The sequence below is a fragment of the Hemicordylus capensis genome, chromosome 3 (assembly GCF_027244095.1).
Source record: "Hemicordylus capensis ecotype Gifberg chromosome 3, rHemCap1.1.pri, whole genome shotgun sequence".
NCBI lineage: Eukaryota > Metazoa > Chordata > Lepidosauria > Squamata > Cordylidae > Hemicordylus > Hemicordylus capensis.
The window spans coordinates 78,009,570-78,034,552 of NC_069659.1; the positions used below are offsets into that span (position 1 = coordinate 78,009,570).

At 43.5% G+C, this 24,983-nt stretch overlaps 1 protein-coding gene across 5 annotated transcripts in view; it reads left to right on the forward strand.

The window, feature by feature from the left end:
- USP25 (ubiquitin specific peptidase 25) overlaps nt 1-20,164 on the forward strand; it is a 135,799-nt gene extending 115,635 nt beyond the window's left edge. For 4 of the 5 annotated variants that reach the window (XM_053307139.1, XM_053307140.1, XM_053307141.1 and 1 more), the window contains 6 exons: nt 3,232-3,410; nt 12,268-12,346; nt 12,712-12,791; nt 14,198-14,321; nt 18,716-18,911; nt 19,554-20,164. In XM_053307139.1, coding sequence (XP_053163114.1) covers nt 3,232-3,410; nt 12,268-12,346; nt 12,712-12,791; nt 14,198-14,321; nt 18,716-18,911; nt 19,554-19,726 — 831 coding nt within the window. In that variant the 3' untranslated portion in view covers nt 19,727-20,164. Of the gene's footprint in view, nt 1-3,231; nt 3,411-12,267; nt 12,347-12,711; nt 12,792-14,197; nt 14,322-16,829; nt 16,875-18,715; nt 18,912-19,553 lie in introns of those variants that run through there. The other variant, XM_053307142.1, reaches the window with a different exon arrangement.
- The last annotated feature ends 4,819 nt before the right edge of the window (nt 20,165-24,983 follow it).

A 24,983-nucleotide genomic window follows, 5' to 3' on the forward strand; every position in this document is an offset into this window, starting at 1 on the left:
GAGAAGTGATTGGCCCTGAGTCACCCAGCTAGTTTTATGGCTGAATGGCTATTTGTGTCTCCTCGGTCCTAGTCCAGCAGTCTAACCACTACACTACGCTGCACAATCATTGCATATTATTTATATTTCAACTTGCGGAAGGCTGGGACAGTTTTTCAAAATGTAGATGAGGATTGTCACATTATGAAAATGCATACAGAAAGTAGATTTAACCCTTTGGCCTTGCCGTGGTCCAGATTAGGTGCCCTGTGGTGGGAAGGCAGGGAAGTTCCCATTAGCTATTTCCTTCTCGGGCAAATCACTGCCATGTAAGCCTGATCCAGTTCAGCATCATGGCTGGACCAAAGGGATGGCCTCCTCCCTCCCTTCCATCATACCACAGTTCCAATGCAAGTCAACCTCTTGTAGCTGCTGTTTAGGGGAGGAAAAATAAGCATTCATGGGGCAGTTATCTTCTTCTCATAACACATAGTTTGGCCCTTGTCTAGCAAACATAACTCTTTGGATTTTTTTAGCTTGGAACATGCCCTATAGCTTTATTTTTGTTGGCTGACATTCTCTGCAGCATTATGAAGGTGGAGCAAGAGCTGTGTCCTCATAGAAAGGCAGCTGTGCGTTCAGTCATACATGCAGAGGGGGAAGGAGCAATATTCATACTCTTTAAGCTTCTAGAAGTGTATCACTGAGGGTCACACATACACCAGAGCCCCTGGTGGCGCAGTGGTAAAACTGCCGCCCTGTAACCAGAAGGTTACAAGTTCGATCCTGACCAGGGGCTCAAGGTTGACTCAGCCTTCCATCCTTCCGAGGTCGGTAAAATGAGTACCCAGAATGTTGGGGGCAATATGCTAAATCATTGTAAACCGCTTAGAGAGCTCCAGCTATAGAGTGGTATATAAATGTAAGTGCTATTGCTATATTTCTGGAAGCCAGAAAGTGCTATTGAGGGTAGGAGTGAAGCAGTGAAAATAGCTCTATCTCTGCAGGCTATCAGCTGCATGGCAAGGCTTTGACTGAGCTCTGCAGCAGTCTCTTTGTGAGGGTGCAGCTTTTGCTCCACTTTCATAACACTGTGGAACATGCCAGCCATTACTTTTATTTACCACCACTAAGATCTACTTCAGATCAGATCCCACACCTGTCTCTCTTCATACAGTGCTTATAGAAAGTCTACACCCCTTAGAACATTTGTCAGTTTGTTGTGTCAGTGTGTTCATTTTGTTGTCAGTGCATCAGATGTGCATACATTTATATGGAGTATTATTCCACTCATCAACACATCATACCCCACTCCTTTCAGAGAGAAGGCTAAATGTGGGGGGACAGCATACGTCTGAAATAGAGAACTGAAATGTAAGAACTGGATATGTTTTCACCCCCTGAGTCAATACCTACTTACCTATTTATATATGTAAATAAATAAATACTCAGTGGAAGCACCTTTGGCAGCAATACAGATGTGAGTCTTTTGGGATAGGTCTCTTCCAACTTTGCATACGTTGATCTGTCAGTATTCTTTACAAAACTGCTCAAGCTCTGTCAAGATCCTTGGGGAGCGTTGATGCACAGCAATCTTCAAGTCACGCCACAGATTTCCAGTTGGACTCAGGTTGGGGCTCTGACTGATCCACTCAAGGACATTGTCCTAATTGTTCCTTAGCCACTCTTATGTAGCTTTGGCTGTGTTTTTCGGGTTGTTGTTGCTAAAAGCTGAACTTCCGTCCCAGTTTCAGCTTTCTTGCAATGGGCAGCAAGTTTTCCTCAAGGACTCTTCTGTACCTTTCTCCATTCATAGTCCCCTCTATCCTGACAAGTGCCTCAATCCCTGCCGATGTGAGACATCTTCATAACATTTATTTATTTATTTATTTAATTTATATGCTGCCTTTCATAAAACTTCTCCCAAGGCAGTTAATATATAAAGTTAATATAATAAAATTCCATAAAATCACACTACAATATTAAAATCAACTTGATGCTGCCACCACTATGCTTCAAAGTAAGGATAGTGTTCTTTGGGTGATGTGTTGCATTGGTTTGTGCCAGCTTTGCATTCAGACTATATAGGCCAGTGCTTGGGATATTGTTGTCACTTATACACTGTGACCTGTTTTGGCCAAGAATGCCTGTAGCTCTTTCAATGTTGCCACTGGCTTCTTGGTATCCATTGGCCTCTTATTGTTCCGTCTCCTCCTTGCTTGGTCATCCAGTTGAGAGGGACAGGCCTGATCTAGGCAGGGTCTTTGGTGGTACCATAAACGTTCCACTTATTAATAATGGTCTTGACTGTGCTCTGAGGGATATCCAAGGACTTTGCAATTCTTTTATTCCCATTCCCTGATCTGTGCCTCCACAGCTTTGTTCCAGAGTTCTTTTGACAGCTCCTTGGTGCTTATGGCACGACTTGCTGTCCATCAGCTCTCCCCTGGGAGGTTGGCAGAGCTTGACCAGTTTTGTAAAGGAGAATGGTCTAATATTGACAAATCTAGATTTTCAAAGTTGCTGGAGACCTATCCCAACAGATTATCAGCTGTAATTGCTGCCAAAAGTGCTTCCACAAAGTATTGACTTTGGTGGTGGAGACTTACCCAATTTTTACATTCAGTTCTGTATTTTGGATGTATGCTCCACAACCACCCCCGCAATAAACACATTTTGTTTCCTCTGAAAGGTGTTGAATATGATGTGTTGATGAGTAGAATAACACCTCATTTAAGTGCATGCACATCTGATTCACTGACACAAACTGACAAATGTTCAAGGGCCTGGAAAGAAGACTTCCTATAGGACCTGGGGGTGGGGGGTTCCTCACAAAGGTGGTACTTTTTCATACAAACTAGACAGCTGAAACCTTGTCCAAATATGTTGCTGCAGTCTAGCTCTACCCAAACGGGACTTGTGCCCCACTGTGGAAAGTCCTGCCTTATTTAGGAGTGAATGCATTGAGAAGTTGCTGTCTTCTAGTGTATGCCAATTGAATCTGACCAAGCACTAAGAACATAATGAGATGTTCTTTCTTCTGATTTCAGACATTGTATCTTAGCATCACAATTTGAAGTTTCCCCCTTAAATCAGAATTGTTAAAATCTTAATTTATATTTGGAAGAAATCATTAGGCTATAAACATAACAATATAGCATAGGACCTGTAACTTTTAATAAAGGCCTCTTACTTCTAGAAATTTGATAGCTAAAAATTACATTGTGCTTTTTCAATTTTTTTTCAATTTAGGCAATAAAATTGGAATATGCTCGCCTGTTAAAACTGGCACAGGAAGACACAGCACCTGAGTGCGATTACCGTTTGCATCATGCAGTTGTATACTTCATCCAAAACCAGGCCCCGAAGAAAATAATTGAGAGAACATTACTGGAGCAGTTTGCAGACCACAATTTGAGTTTTGATGAAAGGTAATTATAAAATAAGCCCCTCTGAGCCAAAAGACTTGAGGGTATTCCACACCTCCTCACACATTTGTACATCAGAGAGTGGTGGTGTTCGTCTTTTTTCCTACTACAGACAAATGTAATTTTATACTACATTGAATTTGGTCTTTAAAGTGCCACAAGACAGTCTGGTTTTGCTTTTGCGGGGCAGGGGGGAGTTACACACTAGATTTTCTCATATTTGGCTGCAACAGAAGATTGCAGTATAAACAGTGGCTGACACTATGACTGATGCAACACCAGTGTGGTAGTGTTGGATTCCAGACAGGCTGTGCTGGTGCACGTTCAGAGTGGTAGGAGATTTACCTTCCTTGTGCAACTGGTTGCCCCACACAAAAATATTCCCTGAGCCTCAGAGATGTATTACCAGGTGATGCAGGCAGCCGCACGAGATGAGAGGACATAATTCTTGTCCCCATCCTTATGTGTGCTAGGGCAGCTTTAGTTTGGAATGCATCACTGCTGCACTAGTGCCTTGTTCAGGATGACTTCCGGTAAACTCAAGCAAATATCAGGAAGGGTTCATGCATCTGAGGCCCGTACCTGTCGCAAAATTCCGACACAGTCTCTTACCATATTCTTGAGCCATGATATTGCAGCATTCTAGAGCATCCTCTTTCCTCAAAGATCCTAACACATGGTACTCTTTTGGTGCATGATTATTAACATAAGCATAAAGTATTGGTCTCTCATGTAAATGCATTCTAGAGTCCCAATGAACCATGGGCTTTTTTCAAAAAGTTCATATGAAATAGTTCTGCAGCAATTTAGAAATGGTGCTATAGCTCCACCTGGTGGTAAAGCATTATGACTGCTAGCATTGCACTTCATCATATGAGGGGAAAAGACTTGTGTGAAAAGACATTTATTTAAATCCATCTTATTTATTTATTATTTCTGTGTAACCCACCCTGAGCCATTTTTGGAAGGGCGGTATAGAAATCAAATAAATAAATAAATAGAAAAGTGAGCCCTAGTCTAGTAACTGATTAAAGAAATTATCAATATGCTGTTCTTATGTAAGCATATTTTAAGAGTGGCTATGTCCTCTACAGTGAACAACACCAGAACATGAAGTTCTCCAAAATGTGGAGTTGATAACAAAAAATAAATAATGAAACATGTATGCAAAAAATGAAACAATGTATCAAAACTTGCTGTCATCTTTGACAGACATGTAGAGTAACCCTGCACAGATGCCTCAGATTTTCTGTCATGTGAAAGGAAAGTCCAGTTCTTGGGTGGTCTCCTCTTCCCTCTATAGCCGCCTGCATCTTCAGAACCTATATACAGAAAGGTTGGGAAACCTTCCGGGACATAGTTTCAGGAGGCACAAGCTGCTCAAAGGGAAGGGAAGATTACTGAAGATTTCCCCTCGCACAATATTGAAAACTCTGATGCGTTGGCATGGGCTAAGATGTCAGTTACTGTGTGACAATGTGGTGGTGTAGATTCAAGCTGATTTTAGGATATTAAAAAAGGAGGGGAGCTCAAATACAGCATGGGAAGTAGTGTGTATACCCAATATATAAACATGTTTTTGGACTGCGGTGTTTCTGTGCTCTGGGAAGGGCTTATCATCTCCCTCCCCATGCATCCTAACACGACAACCAGCGTGATTTCAGTGGCTTTCTGTTGATTGTTTTCATTAAGCCTACCAAAAACTTTGTCCAGATAATATTTATATAAAGACATTACAAGGGTTATCTGATGACCTATTTGATGTGAGGTGCCAAAAAGCTCATTTCCTGCTGACCTGCGTCCCTAACACAATTTTGCAGATGCAGTTGAGTTGAGTATACCTCAGTGCCTAATTGATTAACATGAAGTCTGTGAAGAGCAGTTAATTAAAGGTTCTAACTACAAAACACTTGCTACTACAGTTCAGTAATATAAAGGGGCTGGTTAAACCTTGGAGTACTGTTTAGCTCCCCAAATTGTCTTTAGACATGTTTCTGATCAAGATGGTTCTGTAGCTGGTCATAAAGTGTACATTCAGTATTACAACAGCATTTTGTGGATTCTATTTGGCCTGTAGCCCCTAGTAAGAGCATAGTACTTTTATCTTCCCATGCAGTGCAAAAGGGATTGTCAATACCCCAATATCCATATTAGTGAAAAGGACACTTTTAGACAATATTATGAGGGGCTGGTAGATGAAGCACCACAGGGCATTTAACCTCATTAAGGTTTATTCTGACTTGGAAGATGGAGTTGACATAGCACAGAATTGTATTATTTTCCCCCCTTCTCAAATGGGGTAACATCCTCCCCAATGTCAAGCAGGGATTAAACAGGAAACATATTGCAGTTCAAGAGCTTCTCAAAACACTTTTGTCCTTATCAGCAATACAGTCAGGCTAAGAGTTGATGCTACTTCACCACATAAAACCATCACCAGTTCTAATTTAACTCACACAGTTAATGTTTGGCCAGTTACTTGCTAGTTCTCAACCAGTAGGTCACTTACCTGCCAGAATGCAAGAAATCCAGGTTCAAAGCTACATTATTTCTTTCTGATGAGCCTTATTCTATTAAAAAATAAATAAAGATGGGGGAGAGAGGTTAGTCTGGAATAGCAATCTTTGTCTCCTTCCCTTCTTCCTACCCATTGTCCACACCCCAGTCACAAGGAATACGCAAACGCAATAGGCTTGGGTAAAAGGGTCCAAATTTTATTGTTGTGATACAATCAGCGAACTGTGCGAAGCAGGCTCCACCCCCTTGCATTGCAGGCCTAACTAGGCTGGTTTTGGACATTGCTGTCCTTGGCTGTGCCCCAAAATGGGCGACACACCCTGACTCAGGATAGAAGTGGGATAAGCCCGCTTCATCCTCCTCCTTGTTGACCCGTCCGGGTCAGGGCAACTCCTAGGGCCTCACACACCCCAAGCCGCGCAGCCATTGAGGTGTATGAAGCCCTGAAGCAGGTTTCCTGGTGAATCTAAGTCCCTGAGCCGCCAAGCCTCTAGGGACTGATTGTCCAATCCACCTTTTTCCAAACTGTCCAAGGGTGCTCACCAATCTAAAATCCATGTGCACCTCCACCTAGCCCACACTGTACCTGCCACAAAGAGAGGTCAGCCTAGCTTGGTCTTTCTAACCCATAATCCTCCAAGATTGCAGCAAGCCAGCTCCATAGGTTCACCAGGTATAAATCACACCCTGCCGTAGACAAATGCACCCAGTCAGGAGGAAACAGTTGAGGCAGCGAGTACACAAAACCAGGCTGAGGTATGTAAGCGCCCCCTTGCACGATGACATACCTGATCATAGCTGCGTTCAACTTTTTAAAAGCCCTTTTAACACCCGTGGGGCTCAGGGTCCCTCTCCAAACCCTATGTTGAAGGCAGTCAGACCATACAATTTGCATCCTGGGGACCCACTGGCGAATGGTAGCAAAGTCGGAGGTGGCCTGCTGGATCAAGGAAAGCCCATTTCGTTTCCTCAAGTAATTCTCACCCAAATGAACTACTAAAACCTCTGATGGTGGCCTGCTAGCTATCTCTTCCCACAGCCTTGGAAGCAGCTGGCCCCACAGCACTCCCTTCATCCCTAGCCATCGCATGGTGGCACGCCTCCCCAGATCAAGTTGGGTGCCAGTCGGCGAGGTGCTGGTTCTTTTGTGGGCCCAGAAGACCAGGGAGTGGCTGCAGATTAAAACATGCACCAGAGCCACTGCTCTGCCAGCACCTGCCAAGAAATAACAATAAACGTTGCTTAGTGAATTTTCCTCCGAAAAACCTTAAGACTTCCAGTGACCAATGCGCTTAATCTCACCGTCCTCAAGGCCCAGCTGGTGGGCAGTAGTGCCAGCCCCAACCCGGAAGGAGTGCAGGCTAAAATGGTGAGCTGGTTTGACTGATTGTCACACCAGAAACGTGTGGTGGAGTCACGGAAGTCTTCCGCCCATAGGTGGACAGCCACAATGATAGGGAATAATTTCAAGAAAATGAGATCCTTCATTACTCCCCTTGTAACCCAATGGACAGGCCACCTGGTGGCACACCACTTATCCCGGAAATAAACCCAGAAGCTAAGCCCACCCGTGGCATTGGAATGTACCTGGAGTTCAGCTTCCAAGAGCTGCTCAGCATGCCAGAATGACACCCCTTTAAAATCCCTCAGGAATACAGCCCATACTGCCAGGTCAGCACACATACCTTCAGTGATGCACACCCTATGATGTGGCTGCTGAACTCCAGCAACTGCATCGCAAAGGTATCTCAAGAAGGCCTGCCCTGGAGCTATCACCCTGCATGCGGAGTTAAGGTGGCCAATCACCACCTGCAGTTCCCTAAGGGTGTCCTTGCTTGCCAAAAGCAATGAATCTAGCAAACCCCTCAGAATTCCCAGCTTGTCATCTGGGAGGCGACTGAACCCAGCTACTTCCTAATGCCTAGGAAGGACAGTCTTGTAGTGGGCCCCTCAGTCTTCCCCTTGGCCAGGGACACACCCAAGTCCTCACACAGCCCGGTGAAACTGCCCAGCAGATGGTGAAAGACTTTAGAAGCCCCAGGCCTGGAAAAAAGGAAATCATCTAGGAATGCACTGTGGACATGATGCCTGTCATCCGCATTCCAGAAAGGTGCTCAAAGCCTCAAAATCAGTGCATGAAATGGAGCAGCCCATAGGGAGCACCCTATCGAAGTAATACCCGCAAATGCAAAGCCCAGTAGCTCAAAGTCTCCAGGGTGAATAGGCAGGAGGCAGAAGGCCGACTCAGTGTTGCACTTCGCTAGCAAGGCTCCAGGGCCACAGCCTCTGACCATCCTAGTTACCTCATCAAAAGAGGTGTATTGTACCAAACACAGGTGCTCAAGGATCCCATCCTTAACTGATGACACCTTAGGGTAGGACAGGTGGTGAATCAAGCAAAACTCACTGGGCATCTTTTTGGGGACCCACCCCCAAAGGAGAGACCCACAGATCAGGGAAAGGAGGGCTGTCAAAAGGGCCCAATACCCTACCCACTGTTACTTCTTTTCCAGTTTTACGTAACACCACCTTGTCAATACCCCTCACCAAACATAGATTGCTAGCCACTGATGCCTCTCTCCGAGAGGACGAAGAGATCCTAAAGCTGTCATAACCCCACCACCAAGTAAGCAGCTGCCCAGCAGTCCAGATAACTCTCCAGAAGCTGTGTTAGTACTCCCAGCCTAATTGGTCTGGGCCCCTTTTCCCGCAGCTTGTGCGAAGGGATTGCCTCTCTTCTGGCTGGCCACACAACCCCTAAACCCTGAATTCCAGCCTCTTCCCATACTGCAGGAGGAGCTGGGATGTTTGGCTCTGCACAGGCCACAGGCATGGCGGAATGTACATTGGGACCTAGAGCAGTGCCCCCTGCTGTTGTATTCCCAACATACCAGGTGGAGTTGAACCCAATGCTGGCTGGCACCTGACGAGGCGGATGCTCTGGACAGCAGGTGACCACTGTCTGCCCTATGTCTTCACGGGGTGAGATGGGGACAAAATGAGTAGTAGCCACAGCTCTTGGAGCAGGGTGTCCCACAGAAGGGCCCGGTGGGTGCCATGTATTTTACCAAGGCCAGGCCCCTAGTAGGTTGTGCCCTCAGCATGACACCCATGTAGATGCTGAACCCAGATAGCAAATTCTTCCAGGTATGCTCTACCAGCTTCTGCTTAGGTACTTCCTGATCTTTCCCTGCTTCCCCATCCTTCTGCCTCACCTCTAGTTCACGGAATAGCAGACTGAAAATGTCCACATATTCACCCCTAAGAAATTTCTGCCTCGTGGCGGGTAAAAGGTTGTCCCCCAGAGGGAGACTCATTCCCCCATAGGGAGAGTGCTGGTGAAAGGTGAACACCCCCATGAGGTGGCAGTGACCAACCCCAGCGGCCACCCCAGCGTCCCCCAGTGGTGCTGCCCCAGACTTGTTCTGCCGCCCCAGGAGGTGCTGGTGTTCCCCCAAAGGACCCGGCCCCACTGCATTGTTCCATGGTTGCACCTGTGTGGCCCAATAGGGGTTGTAACTCCATGCCCCAAAAGGAGTCAGCAGCTGGGGTACATGGGCCACTGCCCATAGCCCTCCCCCACAACCTCCGAATCATCCCCACCTGTTGTATTGGGGGCTGGTTGTCCCACCAAAGCCAGTTCTGCTGGAGCTGGTGCCACGGGTGGTGGGCTGTGGACCTCGGTAGGTGATGGTGCAGCAGGCCGCTGGATGTCTGAGCAACATGTCTGAGCAACAAGGTGGCACAAGAACCAATGCTGACACAGCTTCCCCCTTTTCCCAAGACACCAATCTGTCCAACAAAGATTTCAATAATTCTGCCGAACACCCCCCTGGTTCTCTTCCTGTGTTTAGTGGGCAGACCTGATGGGCCCACACCCTTCTGTGTTGGGGCCTTCCTAGCGTGCTCCAGGGCTTCCATCCTGTGTAGCAGGGCCTGGATTTGCCCCACCCTCATCGTCAGATGAGGAAGACTGCGCAGGTGCCTCATCAGACACCCCTCTTGTTTTCGTTGTGCTTTCTTGGGGGGCATGGTGACATGAGAGCCCCTAAGCCTAGCTTGGAGTATAAAATGTAGATGATTCCCCGGGCTTGAAAGGAGATTAAAGAAACCAGGGCAACCCTGCTTATCTAAGGAGACAATTCCCCCGGGCTTGCCAATAAAATACACAAAAACCAGGGCGGACCTTGCTCAGCAACGGAGGCAATTCCCCGAGTTTGCAGGGAAAGAAAAACAAAGCAGGGCAGACCCTACTTAGCAATAGAGACTGTTCCCCAGGCCTTATAAGGGGAGTAAAATCAAACCAGGGCAAATCCTTCTGAGCAAGAAGGCAATTCTGTAGGCCTCCCAAGGAGAACGCCCACAAAAGAGGGCTCAACTCTGCCGAAATCAGGGGGGGAGGGCACAGTGATGTTGGGTGGAGGGTATGCCTAGATAAATGCACCATGAAATGGGGGGGGGGGTGGAGTGCCCTGTGAAATATCTGCCAAGAAGGGGCCAATTCAACCAAAAGTGGACGGATTGTAGAATCACAGCGCTTCCAGGGCTGCCCCCCAAAAGGGGGGTTATCAACTAGTGTTAGCCGTGGGGGGGGGGATTCTGGAGCTCCCCCAACCAAGCAAGCCAGGGCCCCAAGCCCAGCGATCACCCCCAGTGCCCCCAAACCATGCTGCAGCGTTGCAACCCGATTGCTCCATCGTTCCTTTCTCTCCACTCCCACCAGGGCTCAGCCTGCTGCCTTGAGAGGCTTTCCCACCTGCTGTACTGCCACACGCGGTCTTACCAACACACTCCAGAGGCCTTAAGAGGCTTTTCCAGTTGCTGTCTGCTGCCACACCACCACACACGGCCCTTCCAGTACCCCTGGGAGCTTTAAAGGGCTTGTACAGCCTGTGCCTGCTGCTGTGCTGCCACACGCATCGTTCCCTGTAATCCCCAGGGGCCTTAAAAGGCTCCATCTGTTGCCACCTGCTGCCCCGCCACTCCTGCAAGGTCTGACACAGCTTTTAAGAACTCCTCGGAGGCCTCAAAAGGGCTGGCCTGCTCAGGACTCCCTGGCCTGGCCCAGGTCCAGCACGGCCTTTAAGGACTCCCCGGAGGAATAGTGCTATGAATTGCTGTTAAAAATCTATATTATTAATTCTCCAAGACAGGCCATGCATGGGGACGTGGCAGAAAGGAGGTGATTGGCTGACAGAAGGGGAGACAGTTCCAGAGCAACAGGGAGTTTTGTGGGGCAGCTGGAAAGCAGTTTGACAGTTGGCTCGGGGGTGCCGTGATGCGGCAGGGAGCTCGGAGGCTGGGGGCAGCTTCAGGAGCTGGACTGTAGCTTCTGGGGTGGCAGATGGTTGGCTGAGCTGCGCCGTGAAGCGGCACGGAGCTCGGAGGCTGTCAGGTGAGTGGGCGACAGTCCCTGTGAGTGGCAGGGGGAAGCAAAGACTGTGAGACAGAGATAGAGAAAGGGGGGCTGTGGGGAGAGCGAGAGAGTTGTGAGGGGGGCGGGGGAGCAAGAGAGTTGCGGGGGGAGTGGGTGGGCGAGAGTTGCGGGGGAGCAGGTGGGCGAGAGTTGCAGGGGGAGGGGCAGGCGAGAGTTGCGGGGGAGGGTGGGGGAGGGGGAGAGTTGTGGAGGGAGGGTGAGAGTTGTGGGGAGGAGGGCGAGTTGCGGGGGGGCTGGAACGGGCGAGAGTTGTGGGGGGAGTGCGGGAGCAAGCGAGAGTCGTGGGGGGAGGGCGGGAGTGAGCAAGTCGCAGGGGGAGCAAGCGAGAGTGTTGCAGGGGGAGCAAGTGAGCTTGTTGCGGGGAGCTGCGGGAGCAAGTGAGAGGGTTGTGGTGGGGGATGCCACAGGCTTAGTGCACGACCGCACAGATGCTCTGTGCAGGGTCAGCTAGTAATATATATAATCTTTCTTTCAAAAAAACTGCTAACTGATTAGATTGCTCTATTCAGGGCAAGGAAGGACTTAAAGTGGCCGTTGTCTTATATTTAGCAGGTAGAGAGCCAGTGTTCCTATCCAACCTCTGTGCAGCATCTGTCCAGTCACTGTTGCTGGTGTGTCTACCTTGTGTTTATTTTTAGATTGTAAACCTGTTGACAACAGGGAGCCATTTTCTTATAACCTTGTAGTATAAACTGCTTTATGAACTTTTTGTTGAAAAGCAGTATATAAATATTAATAATAATAGTAGTAGTAGTTAATAATATCTACCGTAGGAGATAGCCCAATGTAAATAAAATTTCTGGTGAGTGGCCACTTACATTTTGGTTAGAACATACAGATAGGTAATGTTGCTCAGAAGTGCTTACAAAATATAATTTACCAATGATGATTTGCTTTCTTTTTAAGGTGCCACAACATAATGAAAGTAGCTCAAGCCAAAATTGAAATGATAAAGCCAGAAGAAGTCAACATGGAAGAATATGAGGCTAGTATTGTGTTTGAAACATTCCCTCCTATTTGGCAAAGTAATTATGTTCTAACACTTTTGATGGAATGTTGTGGATCAGTTTTTGATGGATACATCAAAACTTGTACTTCCATGATCTTCCAGCATTTATTCTTAAAATTGCTTGCAAGCAGCTTGAGTTCAATGAATGCACAAGGTGGTGGTGGGGAGGCAAGAGTGTACTCAATTTGCAAAATAATAGATCAATCGGAGTTGCAGAAAGGTTTCTCATAGTGTTCAAATTACTCAAAGGAGTAATTGCAAAAGGTGTGTTGAACCTGCACTAAAATAAAATGTCTTATTTTTATGAAAACACATTAAATGCATTTTCTCCATGCATGCAGAGGTGGCACCAAGAGTACAGAAACTTCAGAGAGACAACTGTGTATCTCATTGTGGGACTGGAACTCTTTCAGAAGAAGAGGTAAGAAAACCCACTGAACACCTCTTAAAATTTAGGAAATAAGTATTGCAGTTTGATTTGAAATTTAATTGATAAGTATACAACATACACAGAATTAAAAAAATAATAAATAATAGTCATGGGGAGCAACTTTGAAAATTTCTATACAAGTGTATACTATGCAACACATTATTTTCTTAAAGTGATTGTTACACTAAAATATTTATGTTACTCCTAAATCTACTATATTTATTTATTTCATAAATTGTATAAAATGACTGGATCTCTGAAATTATATTACCTCTCATGTGCATTTCCTATTAATCCTTGTCTTGACCCATTGACTCTGGATTTTTGGAAATTGATAGAATACTAACTGAAAGTTCCAGTATTTACAAGCCTCAAATCTTAAATTCCAGCCAGAGAGCATGGAGTTTTTTTGACACAATGGGGCAAGGCTGGTCCTCTGTTACATTACACTTCTGCTTGCCCATAGAGGAAAGGGGCAATCTTTGCAGATTCCTTCCCTTCCCTTTGCAGTCTGCTGTGCCCACCAAAAAATGTCCCTGAAGGTTGGGGACCCTCAGATATATTTCTGGTGGGCAAAAGGCAGCTGCAGCGGAAAGGAAGCACTGGTGAAAATCCTCTCATCCGTTGGAGAACAGAAGCATTTTACTCACACAAGTCTTAGTCTAGCTGCTCCCCAAAGAGTTCCGGTTATATGTTTTTGTACTGTATTACAGTACTAATGTATGAAGCTATATGACTGGGTCCAAATGGGGCTAGGAAAGGAGATGCTTCATGGACGAGGTCAGGAAGCTTGCAAGTCTCATGACCTATCCTTATGTTGGTTTCTTTTGACCGTGTGCTGCTTTGTGGAGCAAGGGGTTTGGGTTCTAGTGTCTCTGTGATTTTCTTACCTTAAATCACTAATGCTCATCAGAACCACCAAAGGTGGACTTCTTCTTATGAAGACCATGTGTATCACTCCAGATGGGAACTCTGTGCACATTTCCTGTTTTCTCTACATTTCCCTTTTCCACTGAACAAGAACTTGTGCTATCATTCCCATCTTCCTTTTGCATATGACTTCTGTTTCCTCCAAGTTGCTGTTTCACTGTACCAAGACAGCATATAAATATATTGTGTTATTCCGATAACTTTTACAGCATATTTATGTGCTATCTCTATCATGACTACCTCTGTCATAACTGCCATTGGCTTTACTATGTTGTGGTACATAGGTACCTGACTGAACTATATGAACTTGTTTTTCCTCTGTTTATATGATAAATGAAAGGTGTTTGAAGTGAGATTTTATATAATGTGGTTTTAAAGTAAGATGTAGTATCATCCCCAGACACCATATTTAGAATCTAGCAAAAGATATGTCTGATAGTACATTTGTTTTTTAAATTGTGTTTTAGTTTTATGGAAGCGTTGCTATACCTTATTTATGCCTATCACAAGAACAAAGAGCTTTCATCAAGAGGCTTGTATAGAGGACATGATGAAGAATTGATATCACATTACAGAAGAGAATGTTTGCTAGTAAGTGGAACCCACAGAATGCTTTTCTTTCTGGGAAGAATGCCTTCTTCCAGACACCAAATACTTGTCTCTCCAACAATCTTGTTTAGGTTCAAAACTGAGTTCTTGATACTCTTTGGTAACAGTATCAAGGAAACAGATGTGAATGGCTTTTTTAAAAAAGCTAGCAAAATTCAACGATGATGTGAATGAAGTAAACTATTAAGATATGACCCTGCCGTATACTGAGCCAGAGTATTGATCCACATAGCTTACTCCACATTGTTTACTCTGACTGACAAGCTGGTCTCCAAGATTTTAGGTCCAGAGATCTTTCCCATTGCCTTTTCAGTTGAAAAGCTGAGGATAGCTCAAGATTTAACTGAGACCTTCTGCATACTTCTTCTTCTTCTTATTGTTGTTGTTATTGTTATTATTATTATTATTATTATTACATTTGTACACCACCCCAAACGTTCGTCTCTGGGCGGTTAACAATAGTATAAAACAAGTTAAAATATATACAAAAACTTAAAACAATTTAACAATTTAAAATCAACCACAAATAAAACCTTAAAATTTTAAAGAACAGAAAAAGTTTGGGTGAAGAGATGGGTTTTCAAATGCTTTCTAAGAATGGTCAGAGATGGGGAGGATCTTATCTCAGTAGGGAGCACATTCCACAGTCTTGGGGCAGCAACTGAGAAAGCGCATCCCCGTGTGGCCACCAGCCGAGCTGGCAGCAACTGGAGACGGACCTCTCCAGACGACCTCAGTGGGCGGTGGGGATCATAATGAAGAAGACATTCTCCCAGGGCTTAAGCCATTTAGGGCTTTATAAGTTATGACAAGCACTTTGTATTTTGCCTGGAAACCTATTGGCAGCCAGTGTAACTCTATCAACAAAGGAGTGATGTGGTCTCTCCGAGATGACACTGAGACCAACCTGGCTGCCGCGTTCTGTACCAACTGAAGCTTCCAGACTACGTACAAAGGCAACCCCACATATTGCGCATTGCAGAAGTCAAGTCTGGAGGTTACCAACATATGTACCACTGTTTTGAGGTCGTTCATCTCAAGAAAGGGCGGGTAAAAAAGCTGGCGTATCAGCCGAAGCTGATAAAAAGCACCCCTGGCAACCGCCTCAACCTGAGAAACCAGGGAGAGGTGTGGATCCAGAAGTACTCCCAGACTATAAACCTGTTCCTTTTGGGGAAGTGTGACCCCATCTAGAACAGGCAGATCAAAATCTTCTCTAGAGTTCTGACCCCGCACAATAAGTACCTCCGTCTTATCTGGATTCAGTTTCAGTTTATTCTCCCTCATCCAGCCCATTACTGCTTCCAGGCAAGCATTTAGGGAAGTTATGCCATCTCCTGAAGAAGTTGACATGGAGAAGTAGATTTGGGTGTCATCAGCATACTGATAACACCCAGCTCCAAATCCCCTGATGATCTCTCCCTGTGGTTTCATGTAGATGTTAAAAAGCATTGGAGAAAGTATGGAGCCTTGAGGGACACCATACTTAAGCTCAGATTTTGAAGAGCAACAATCTCCAGTTGACACCATCTGGAATCTGTCCGAGAGGTAGGAGCGGAGCCACTGTAAAACAGTGCCCTCCACCCCCAACACCCTCAGACGTTCCAAAGGATACTATGGTCGGTAGTATTGAAATCCTCCGAGAGATCCAAAAGGACCAACAGGGTCACACTTCCTCTGTCAATTGCCAGTTGGAGATAATCCATCAGGCCGACCAAGGCAGTCTCCACCCCATAGCCCACCCAAAAACCAGTTTGAAATGGGTCTAAATAATCAATTTCCTCCAAGACCGCCTGGAGCTGAGAGGCCACCACCCTCTCAATTAGCTTGCCCAGCCATGGGAGTTAGAGACAGGCCTATAGTTGCTCAACTCTGAGGGATCTAACGCAGGCTTCTTTAGAAGAGGTCTAATAATTGCCTCCTTGATACAAGGAGACATCCTGCCTTCCCTCAGAGAAGCATTTATGATTTCCACCAGGTTGTCTATAACAGCCTCCCTGCTAGATAGAACCAGCCATGTTGGACAAGGGTCAAGAAAACAAGTGGTAGGCCTCACCTCTCCGAGCAGCTTATTCACGTCCTCAGGAGTCACAAACTGAAACCGATCCAGTTGAACCACATAAGAGGAGTTGTCGGACACCTCCAATTCAGACATTGAATTAATTGTGGAGTCTCCATCTAAGTCAGCCCGAATCCGAGAGATTTTATCTGCAAAAAACTCTTTTAAACACATCGTAGCGGGTAACTGATGGCTCCAAATTCTGATTCAAGGGAGGGGGGGGCACTTACTAGCCCCCTCACAATCCTGAACAACTCTGCTGGACGTGAACTCGCAGATGCAATACGGGCAGAAAAGAACTGCTTCTTTGCCACACGTATTGCCTGAGCATAGATCTTTAAATGTGCTCCATGTCGTAATCTGTCGGATTCGAGTCGAGTCTTTCTCCATTTGCGCTCAAGTCACCTATTTTGCTGCTTCTGCCCCCGTAGATCTTCCGTATACCAAGGGGCCTGTTTTGAAGCGGGTCGGAGGTGACACTTAGGAGCAATCGTGTCTACTGCCCTGGTGAGCATGTTATTCCAGTTTTGCACCAGGGCGTCAACAGGATCACCAGCAGAGCCAACATTAAATCCCTCCAAGGCTTCTTGGAATCCTATTGGATCCAATAACCTCTTTGGGTGGACCATTCTAATAGGCACCTCGCTCCTGCAGAGATGGAAAGTGGTTGTAAGCCTAACCTTAACCAGATGGTGGTCCGTCCATGACAATGGGGAAATCACAGGAGTCCCCACCCACAGAACACCACCGTGATCAGAGTAAAAGACCAAATCAAGTGTGTGACCTGCAATGTGCGTCGGTCCGGAGACCACTTGGGATAGGCACATAGTTGTCATGGCCGCTATGAACTCCTGAGCTGCCCCGGACAAATTGGTCCCGAAGTGAACATTGAAGTCCCTCAGCACCAAAAGTCTGGGAGACTCCAGCACAAGTTCCGCAACCAAGGCCATGAGCACAGTAAGGGATTCCATTGGGCAGCCAGGCGATCGGTACACCAACAGAAGTCCTAATCTATCCCTGGTTCACAGATTTAGGTACACATATTCAATATGGTCAGATACCTCGACAGGGACCCTGGTAAGGGAGATGTTATCCTTATAGACCACAGCCACTCCACCTCCCCGCCCACACTCCCTTACCTGCTCCTCTACAGAATACCCTGGAAGAGGAAGCTGGGACCAGACTGGGGCACCAGCCTCCTCCAACCAAGTCTTTGTGATACACACCAGGTCAGCCCCTTCATCCATAATCAAAAAATGGATGACCTCGGGTTTATTTTGGACCGACCAGGCATTGCAGAGGAGCAAGGTAAGGCTATATGGGTTGTTGGCAGTGCTCCCCGAGGTCATAGAGCTGGCAGGACAGCCGGAAGGGGAGATAGCTATTAAATTTTTGACTACCCTTCCCCTGTATATGAAGCATACACGCTGTCCATGAGCTTTTAATCCTGCCATGACAGTTTCCAAGTATCCATGAAAAGATTTAAGAGGAAGAACTAGTTTGAGAGTCTGTTAAGATGAAGGATAGGTGAGAGTTAGAGCCTGTTAATGTGACTGATAGGACAACCTCCTGAATTAAACTTAAATTTCAACATTGCTAGATTTCATAAAGCAGTTGATGTGTGCCTTTTATCACATCCAAGCCAGTTTCCTTTTCAATATTTTGTGGCATATGTGCTATGAAAGAATATTGTTTTACAGAAACAAGAACTGATATGATTGATGCAGGTTATGATATGGAATAGTACTTGACTGTGTAAGTTAATTAATTATGATTGCCAAGCATTTGTACAAGTGCAATGCTTGTACAATGCAGGCAAAGTACAAAGTGCTGGTTATTACCTTTAAAGCCCTGAATGGCTTAGGTCCGGTTACCTGAGAGTGCGCCTTTCTCAACAAGATCCCTACCGCTCATTAAGATCATCAGGAGGGATCTGTCTTCGGGTGCCACTAGTTCATCTAGTGGCGATCTAGGATCAGGCCTTCTCAGTTGTTGTCCCTGGGTTGTAGAACATGCTCCCCATGGATATAAGCAGATTATATTCCTTGGAGACCTTCAGGAGACCCATTTTTTTAAACCTGGCTTTTAATGATATCTAGTTTTAATTTTAATCTGGTTTAAATGCTTTTTAAATTTTAATTGTTTAGTTATGTATGTTTGATTTTAATGTAAGCTGCACTGAGCCACTTTGGGAAGGGCAGTATATAAATTGAATGAGTAAATATTTTGTACTTTCAGACAAGCTGAAAATCAATTTGAATTCCATTGAAAAGTTGGTGAAATGCTAATAATTGTTTTCTCTTTATGTTGCATGAAGAAGTTAAATGAATATGCTGCAGCACAGTTTGAATCTGGAGATGATCAAGAAGTAAACAATGGGCTGCTTATTATGAATGAGCTTATTGTCCCATGTCTGCCATTACTACTGGTGGATGAAACGGAGGAAAAGGATATTGTTGCTGTAGAAGATATGAGAAACCGGTGGTGTTCATATCTTGGACAAGAAATGGAGCGTAAGTTAAATAATATTGCAAAATCAGGAATTTAAGAGTTATTTGTAGTTCTTGTATTTGCACATACAAGATTTTTGCATCTACACATAGTAATGAATGATATGTCTACATCATTAAAGTTGAAAGCCACTCGTTTTGTATAGGATAGAATAGGGGGGAAATCATCTGTCTTATTAAATGATTTTTATTATTGATCTTTGTTATCTTAAACAAATTTTGAGACCCACTTACTAGACCAATTATTCCAAACAATAAAAGCAGTGAATACCTTCCATAATTGACCCTACTTCATCCACATTCAGTATCAGCCTTGTGAGATCACACTATTGAAAAGTGTTCTGATGTAGCTGCATGTGAAAGTCACTCTAGTTGAGCCCAACAGTGCTGGACAGAGGAAGAACCGGATTGCACTCCCTGATAATTTCATTTCTTAAAATAAAATATAAAATGCAGTGGCTTAAGATCTTAACAAGTTTTTAAAAAACAAATACTGAATGCAGTTGGGAAAGTTAGCTACTATTGTATGTTTCCTTTGCTTTTTAATGCTTATACATGCCAAAAGATATTTGCACGCAATAGCCACAGATGAGGCCACTTGTTCTGTGACTGTTATAAACATGCACATATTTGTCTTCTTTATAGCGAACTTGCAAGAAAAGCTGACGGACTTCCTGCCCAAATTGCTGGATTGTTCTACCGAAATTAAAGGTTTCAACGAGCCACCAAAGTTACCTTCTTATTCCACCCATGAACTGTGCGAGCGATTTGCCCGAATAATGTTATCACTCAGTCGAACTCCAGCTGATGGAAGATAAACTCTGCAGACCTTCCTGAAGCTTATGTATAAACTTTTTTTAGTTCTTTAACCCTTGCCTTCCTGTCACAGGGTTTGCTTGTTGCTGCTATAGTTTTTAACTTTTTCATTTTAATAATTGCAAGAAAAGACAAAGAGGACTATACAGACATTAGCCAGACTGCAGGCAAAAATGCTGAGAATCGCATGACACTCAGTTTTTGTGATCAGCCAGAACTCATGCAACATTACAACTCTTTACTTTTTATGGCAAACCTGCTTTTTGCCACAGTATTACTTTGCTTTTATCTTAAGATTCTTTACTTCATCATCAACAGCTTTCCATTCAGTCTGGATCATTCTGTGACTGCATCAATTTTAAAGTAACCAGTGTAAAATACGTGGTACCTGGTAGCTTGTAAATTACATCGAAGAATAAAAAAAGTTTTATTTATGGCTACTTTGGTGGTTGCAAATCAACTGTATATTTGTGAATTATAAACATATATATTTTAGATATGATGAAGGTGTAGCATAGTGATGTACTGTAGAGTATAGGCACAGATATGAGAAGTAAAGGTTATTTTTTATTTAGGTGAGCACTTGGAGAAGGTCAGCAAATAGAAAACAGTCTTAGGCTCTTTTCTCTTCAGTAGAGTAGTGTTTTAGTGTTGGTAGGCAATTTCATTGTGAACCTTCCATTTGTCATTTAGCAATCACTGATGTAGGGTACAGCAACTGATGTTTAGCCTAAAGCCATATATATGGCCTATGTAGACAACATATCAGCTACACAGGCTAAGGTCCCTCCAGGTGCCACCAGTGCCTGATGCTCATGGGCTGAATGGCTGATCTGATTAGGGATTCTATGCATATAAAGCCCTCCCTTCCATGATCTCTGCTTCCTAATTTTGACGGATATACAGTGGCTCATTGTTTGGTCATTATGTCAATACACATATATCAGGTAAGATTTAAGACCAGTAAGCATTATCTCAATTCCTCATAAGCATTATGTCCTCTGCATGAAGAAAAGAAAAAGCTAACATGATATGAAAGTTATTTGCACCTTTGTTATAGTCACAGAAGAACATTTAAAGGGTATTTTACATTCTCAGCCTTTGCTAGAAACGTATACCAGGTTAAGGTATACTTAAGATATATTTTTACATTGTTAATTGATAAAGCATTTGAATGGAGATTTTGTAAAAAATTTAATTCATAAATTCCAGCAATATAGTAAAATACTTGTTTTTCTATTTAAGACATGCTTTACATTTGTAAAATGCACATCACTCATAACTAGTATTTTATGGAAGAGGTTGCTATTAACAGTTCAAGGGCTAAACAGTGCAGTTCTGCTAGATGGTAATCAAGAAACATGCTGAATTACATCAGAAAAACTTATCTAGGCTCTTTATTAAAAGTAACTTGTTTTGTTGACTAACTATATTATTAGTTGAGAGTATTATCCAAAAAAGACGGAGCCTTCAGAAAAGGGAGATAATGCATTAAGTACCACCTTGCATTAGGTTGTGCATCAAAAATGTGTAATGTGGGAAGACTTCAATGATTTGAAGCATAATTTAGTATTTGAACATTTAAGCATAAAAATAAGCACTTGGCATATTTAAAATTTTATTTCCCTAAGGAACAAAGATGAGACTTTAGAATTGTGTATGAGTACATCAATATGCACAGATACATTGTTTACAGGTACTGACCCAGAGAAATGAAACTTGGATGTGTTCTATCCATAATATTTTATTCATATCCTCCTGTGAATCAGCTTCTTTTGTTTCAGTATCTCTTTTTGAATTCCAAGTTTTTACAGGTTTAAGAACACAACTCCGGAGCACTATAGGAGGTATACTGAAAGTCAACATTTATCAAAGGTAAAAGTTGAACATATACTTTGAGATTTTTTTGACCGCTATGCAAAGTTGAACTTATACTTTTGAACATATACTTTTGAGATTTTAAGACCTCTATGTAGACAAAGACTTAGAACAAATCAGCAAAACTGATTGAATTGGGTGACCAAATGAGCCCAAGGTTTCTACATGATTTTCCAGTGGTCAGCTCTTATATATCTGACATACACCTGCACCATAGCTGCTCTCCACTTTTTTATAAGTCTCATAGGTGCTATTGGCTGACCAGATTTACCAATAGATACTTCAGAAATCCCAGGTTATAATTCTCCCCAAAATCACAGCTTGTAAATAAAACAGGCCTTATTGTGTTGTGGAATATTCATCCATGTAAGCAAAGAAGCTAACACATGGCAATAAATGTAGGAGTGGAGGGATAGTTTCATTAGCACTCTCTTCCTCCACCTATTTAATTACAATAGGGTATTATTACCATGGGATATTATTTAAAATAGGTGTATAGTGGCAGCAATGTCAGGCCATGTTATATACAGTGGCTGATATCTAGCAATTAGGAACAGCTGTGTTTACATCCAGCAATGTACCATACATGTGGTACAGGAGAACTGCACCCATGCTGCTGAAGAGTTCCAGACCAATTCTGCACTGGTGCTTGTGGAAGGATAAATATCAGTTCACCTCTCCTTCCCCTGAAAACACTCTTTGCTGCCCTAAGATATGTCCCTGAGGGCTATGCAACCCTTAGGGACATATACTTCTGGGGAGAGGTCAGCAAAATTCCCCCAGCTGTATGAGTGGTAACGAGTTAGTTGAAGTCTTCAGAGGCCCCAGTGCTTGTTTAGTCTGGATATTGCCACTGACCACAATCCAGTTAGTTATCCACCAAATCCTTTTTGAAACCAATGGAACTAATTAGTCAGCTTTGGGTTATTAGTCTATCAAGAACATGTTTAGCACTCAGATACAAATATTAAACAAATAATATTAAACAATTCTACATTGAATTGTAGAATTCTACATTGAATTGGAGAGGAGAGCTGGTCTTGTGGTAGCAAGCATGACTTGTCCCCTTAGCTAAGCAGGGTCTGCCCTGGTTGTATCTGAATGGGAGACTTGATGTGTGAGCACTGCAAGATATTCCCCTCAGGAGATGAAGCCGCTCTGGGTAGAGCAGAAGGTTTTGAGTTCCCTCCCTGGCTTCTCCAAGATAGGGCTGAGAGAGATTCCTGCCTGCAACCTTGGAGAAGCCGCTGCCAGTCTGTGAAGACAATACTGAGCTAGATAGACCAATGGTCTGACTCAATATATGGCAGCTTCCTATGTTCCTATGTACATTCCTTGCCTGAACATACTACGATCACACAAGAGCCTTCTATGAAACCCATGAACCACAGAAGACTTCAGCCCAATTCAGACATTTTGCTGAATGAACAGATGTATACATGTTAATTTTAAAAGTGAACCTGGATATAGACTCTTCAAGTGCATGTTACAGATACTTCTGCATGGTTCCTGTACCTGCATTCAGCATAACGTGTGAATGACTGTACTGTAGCTGTGTACAGATCTGTGTTGAACATAATGTGCGAATATATATATATTCACACATTAGATTAGAATTTATAGATAAGTACATACTCAAAGTCCTTTGCTTATGAACTTATCTATAAAAAATATCATACTAGAAGCACTGCAGAGAAGAAAACACGTTTGTTGCTACCACTATTAATATCTGAAATAAACCAGTTCTGCCAAGATATCAGATATATTTATATTCTGTGTTAGGGTTATAGTAATAAACCTTTTGATTTCCTGGGCTATTTTTAAGAAAAGATAGCATAATTCTGAAAATTACCTATGCAGCGTGCCCCCTGCCCCGCTCTATCCGTTGTGTTCTTAAGCTAGTATTCAGTATAAAACAGATCCATTTGAGAGGACCTTTAAACACTGCCATTAGCTTGAGGAGAGAAACTGAAATGAGTGTTGAATATGACTTTATCTCAAGACAATGGATAAAGGTCATTTGTAATTTATTGGGGTTTTGTTCTTTTGTGTTTCCTTATGTGAGGCAGAGGTTCACCTACATAATTTTGGAACCTAAATATTTTTGGAGGCCTTCCGCTGCAAGTTAAGCATCATTCTTTAACACATAGGTTCTTGAGGGCACAAACCATACCACCCAGGACAGATTAAGGATTTTGGGGCTCCAAGGGGATGTGGAGGAGCACCTCTGATGTGACGGGATGAGTTTTTGCATGCAATTTGCCTTTCACAGATAGTGACATTTCCTTTGATTTTAACAAAGCTGAAGTTTTCTGCTGCCTAAAAAGAAGGTGGTGGGCTAAATAAGCCACTGATTTTATACAGCATGGCAATTCTTATTATGTATTAGAAACTGGCTTAGTGAGTAAATGAGACTAAAACCAGGAACTGATGAGCAACATTTCAGTACTATTTTCAATCAGTGAGTTTAGCAAGAAGCGCATTGCCATCAAATGTGCCATCATAGGCCTCATGCTGACAACATAAACTAAATTTACCAAAAAACATTGCTGGTGTTCATTATTGGGCAGCAAACTTGAAAATGTAATGTCCTGAACTAGTTGGGCAAGCATGCAGAAACCATGTTACACACAAGGATGTATAGCTTTGGATATTTCAAAACTACAGGCTGTCTATCCAGGATTATTTGTACTGTGAACACTTCAAGAGAAGGTCTGACCTGCTGCCTCTCACTCCTAAAAGTGTAACAGAGTTTTATCCATTTAGTTTTTCCTCTTCCCCCCCACCATAAGATTACAACAGTGCAATTAACTTCAAGGATAGCACTTATATATGTGAGTATAACTGAAAAAGAAAAGGGGGGGAAATTCCCATAAGCATAATTTTAACGTAATAAAATACAACCTACCTTGGAAAAAAGGGAAGAAATTTTCTAAGGATACATAACATTTGTTTTCAAATCATAAACCACTGAAGTTCAACCAAAGAAGAATTAAAAATTCCTCTTCTTTTTCCTTTCTGTCAGGGGTGGGTGTGGGTGGAAGAGATCAGTTCAAATATTGACAAGGAAACATGTCAGTTATCCAGAGTTGCAGTTCAGGTGTAAGTTTGTCCTTCCACTTCTGTATTATAATCTTTTTGGTGATCCCATTAATGACCTAGATCCATGAACAAATGATGAACCCAGCAGCTGCTTAGATTTCAGTAGCGCCAAGTAAAAACTTTTGAGCTGTGCCCAAGGCATGACTGAAACCTGGGACTCATTGTTCCACACTAAGACTGAAGATAGAATAAATGTCCAGTGATAAGCTTGAAAATGCAGAAACTTAAACCCACCTTCTTCAATAGGTAGTTGAAGTTTATGAAGTGGAAATCTGGCCA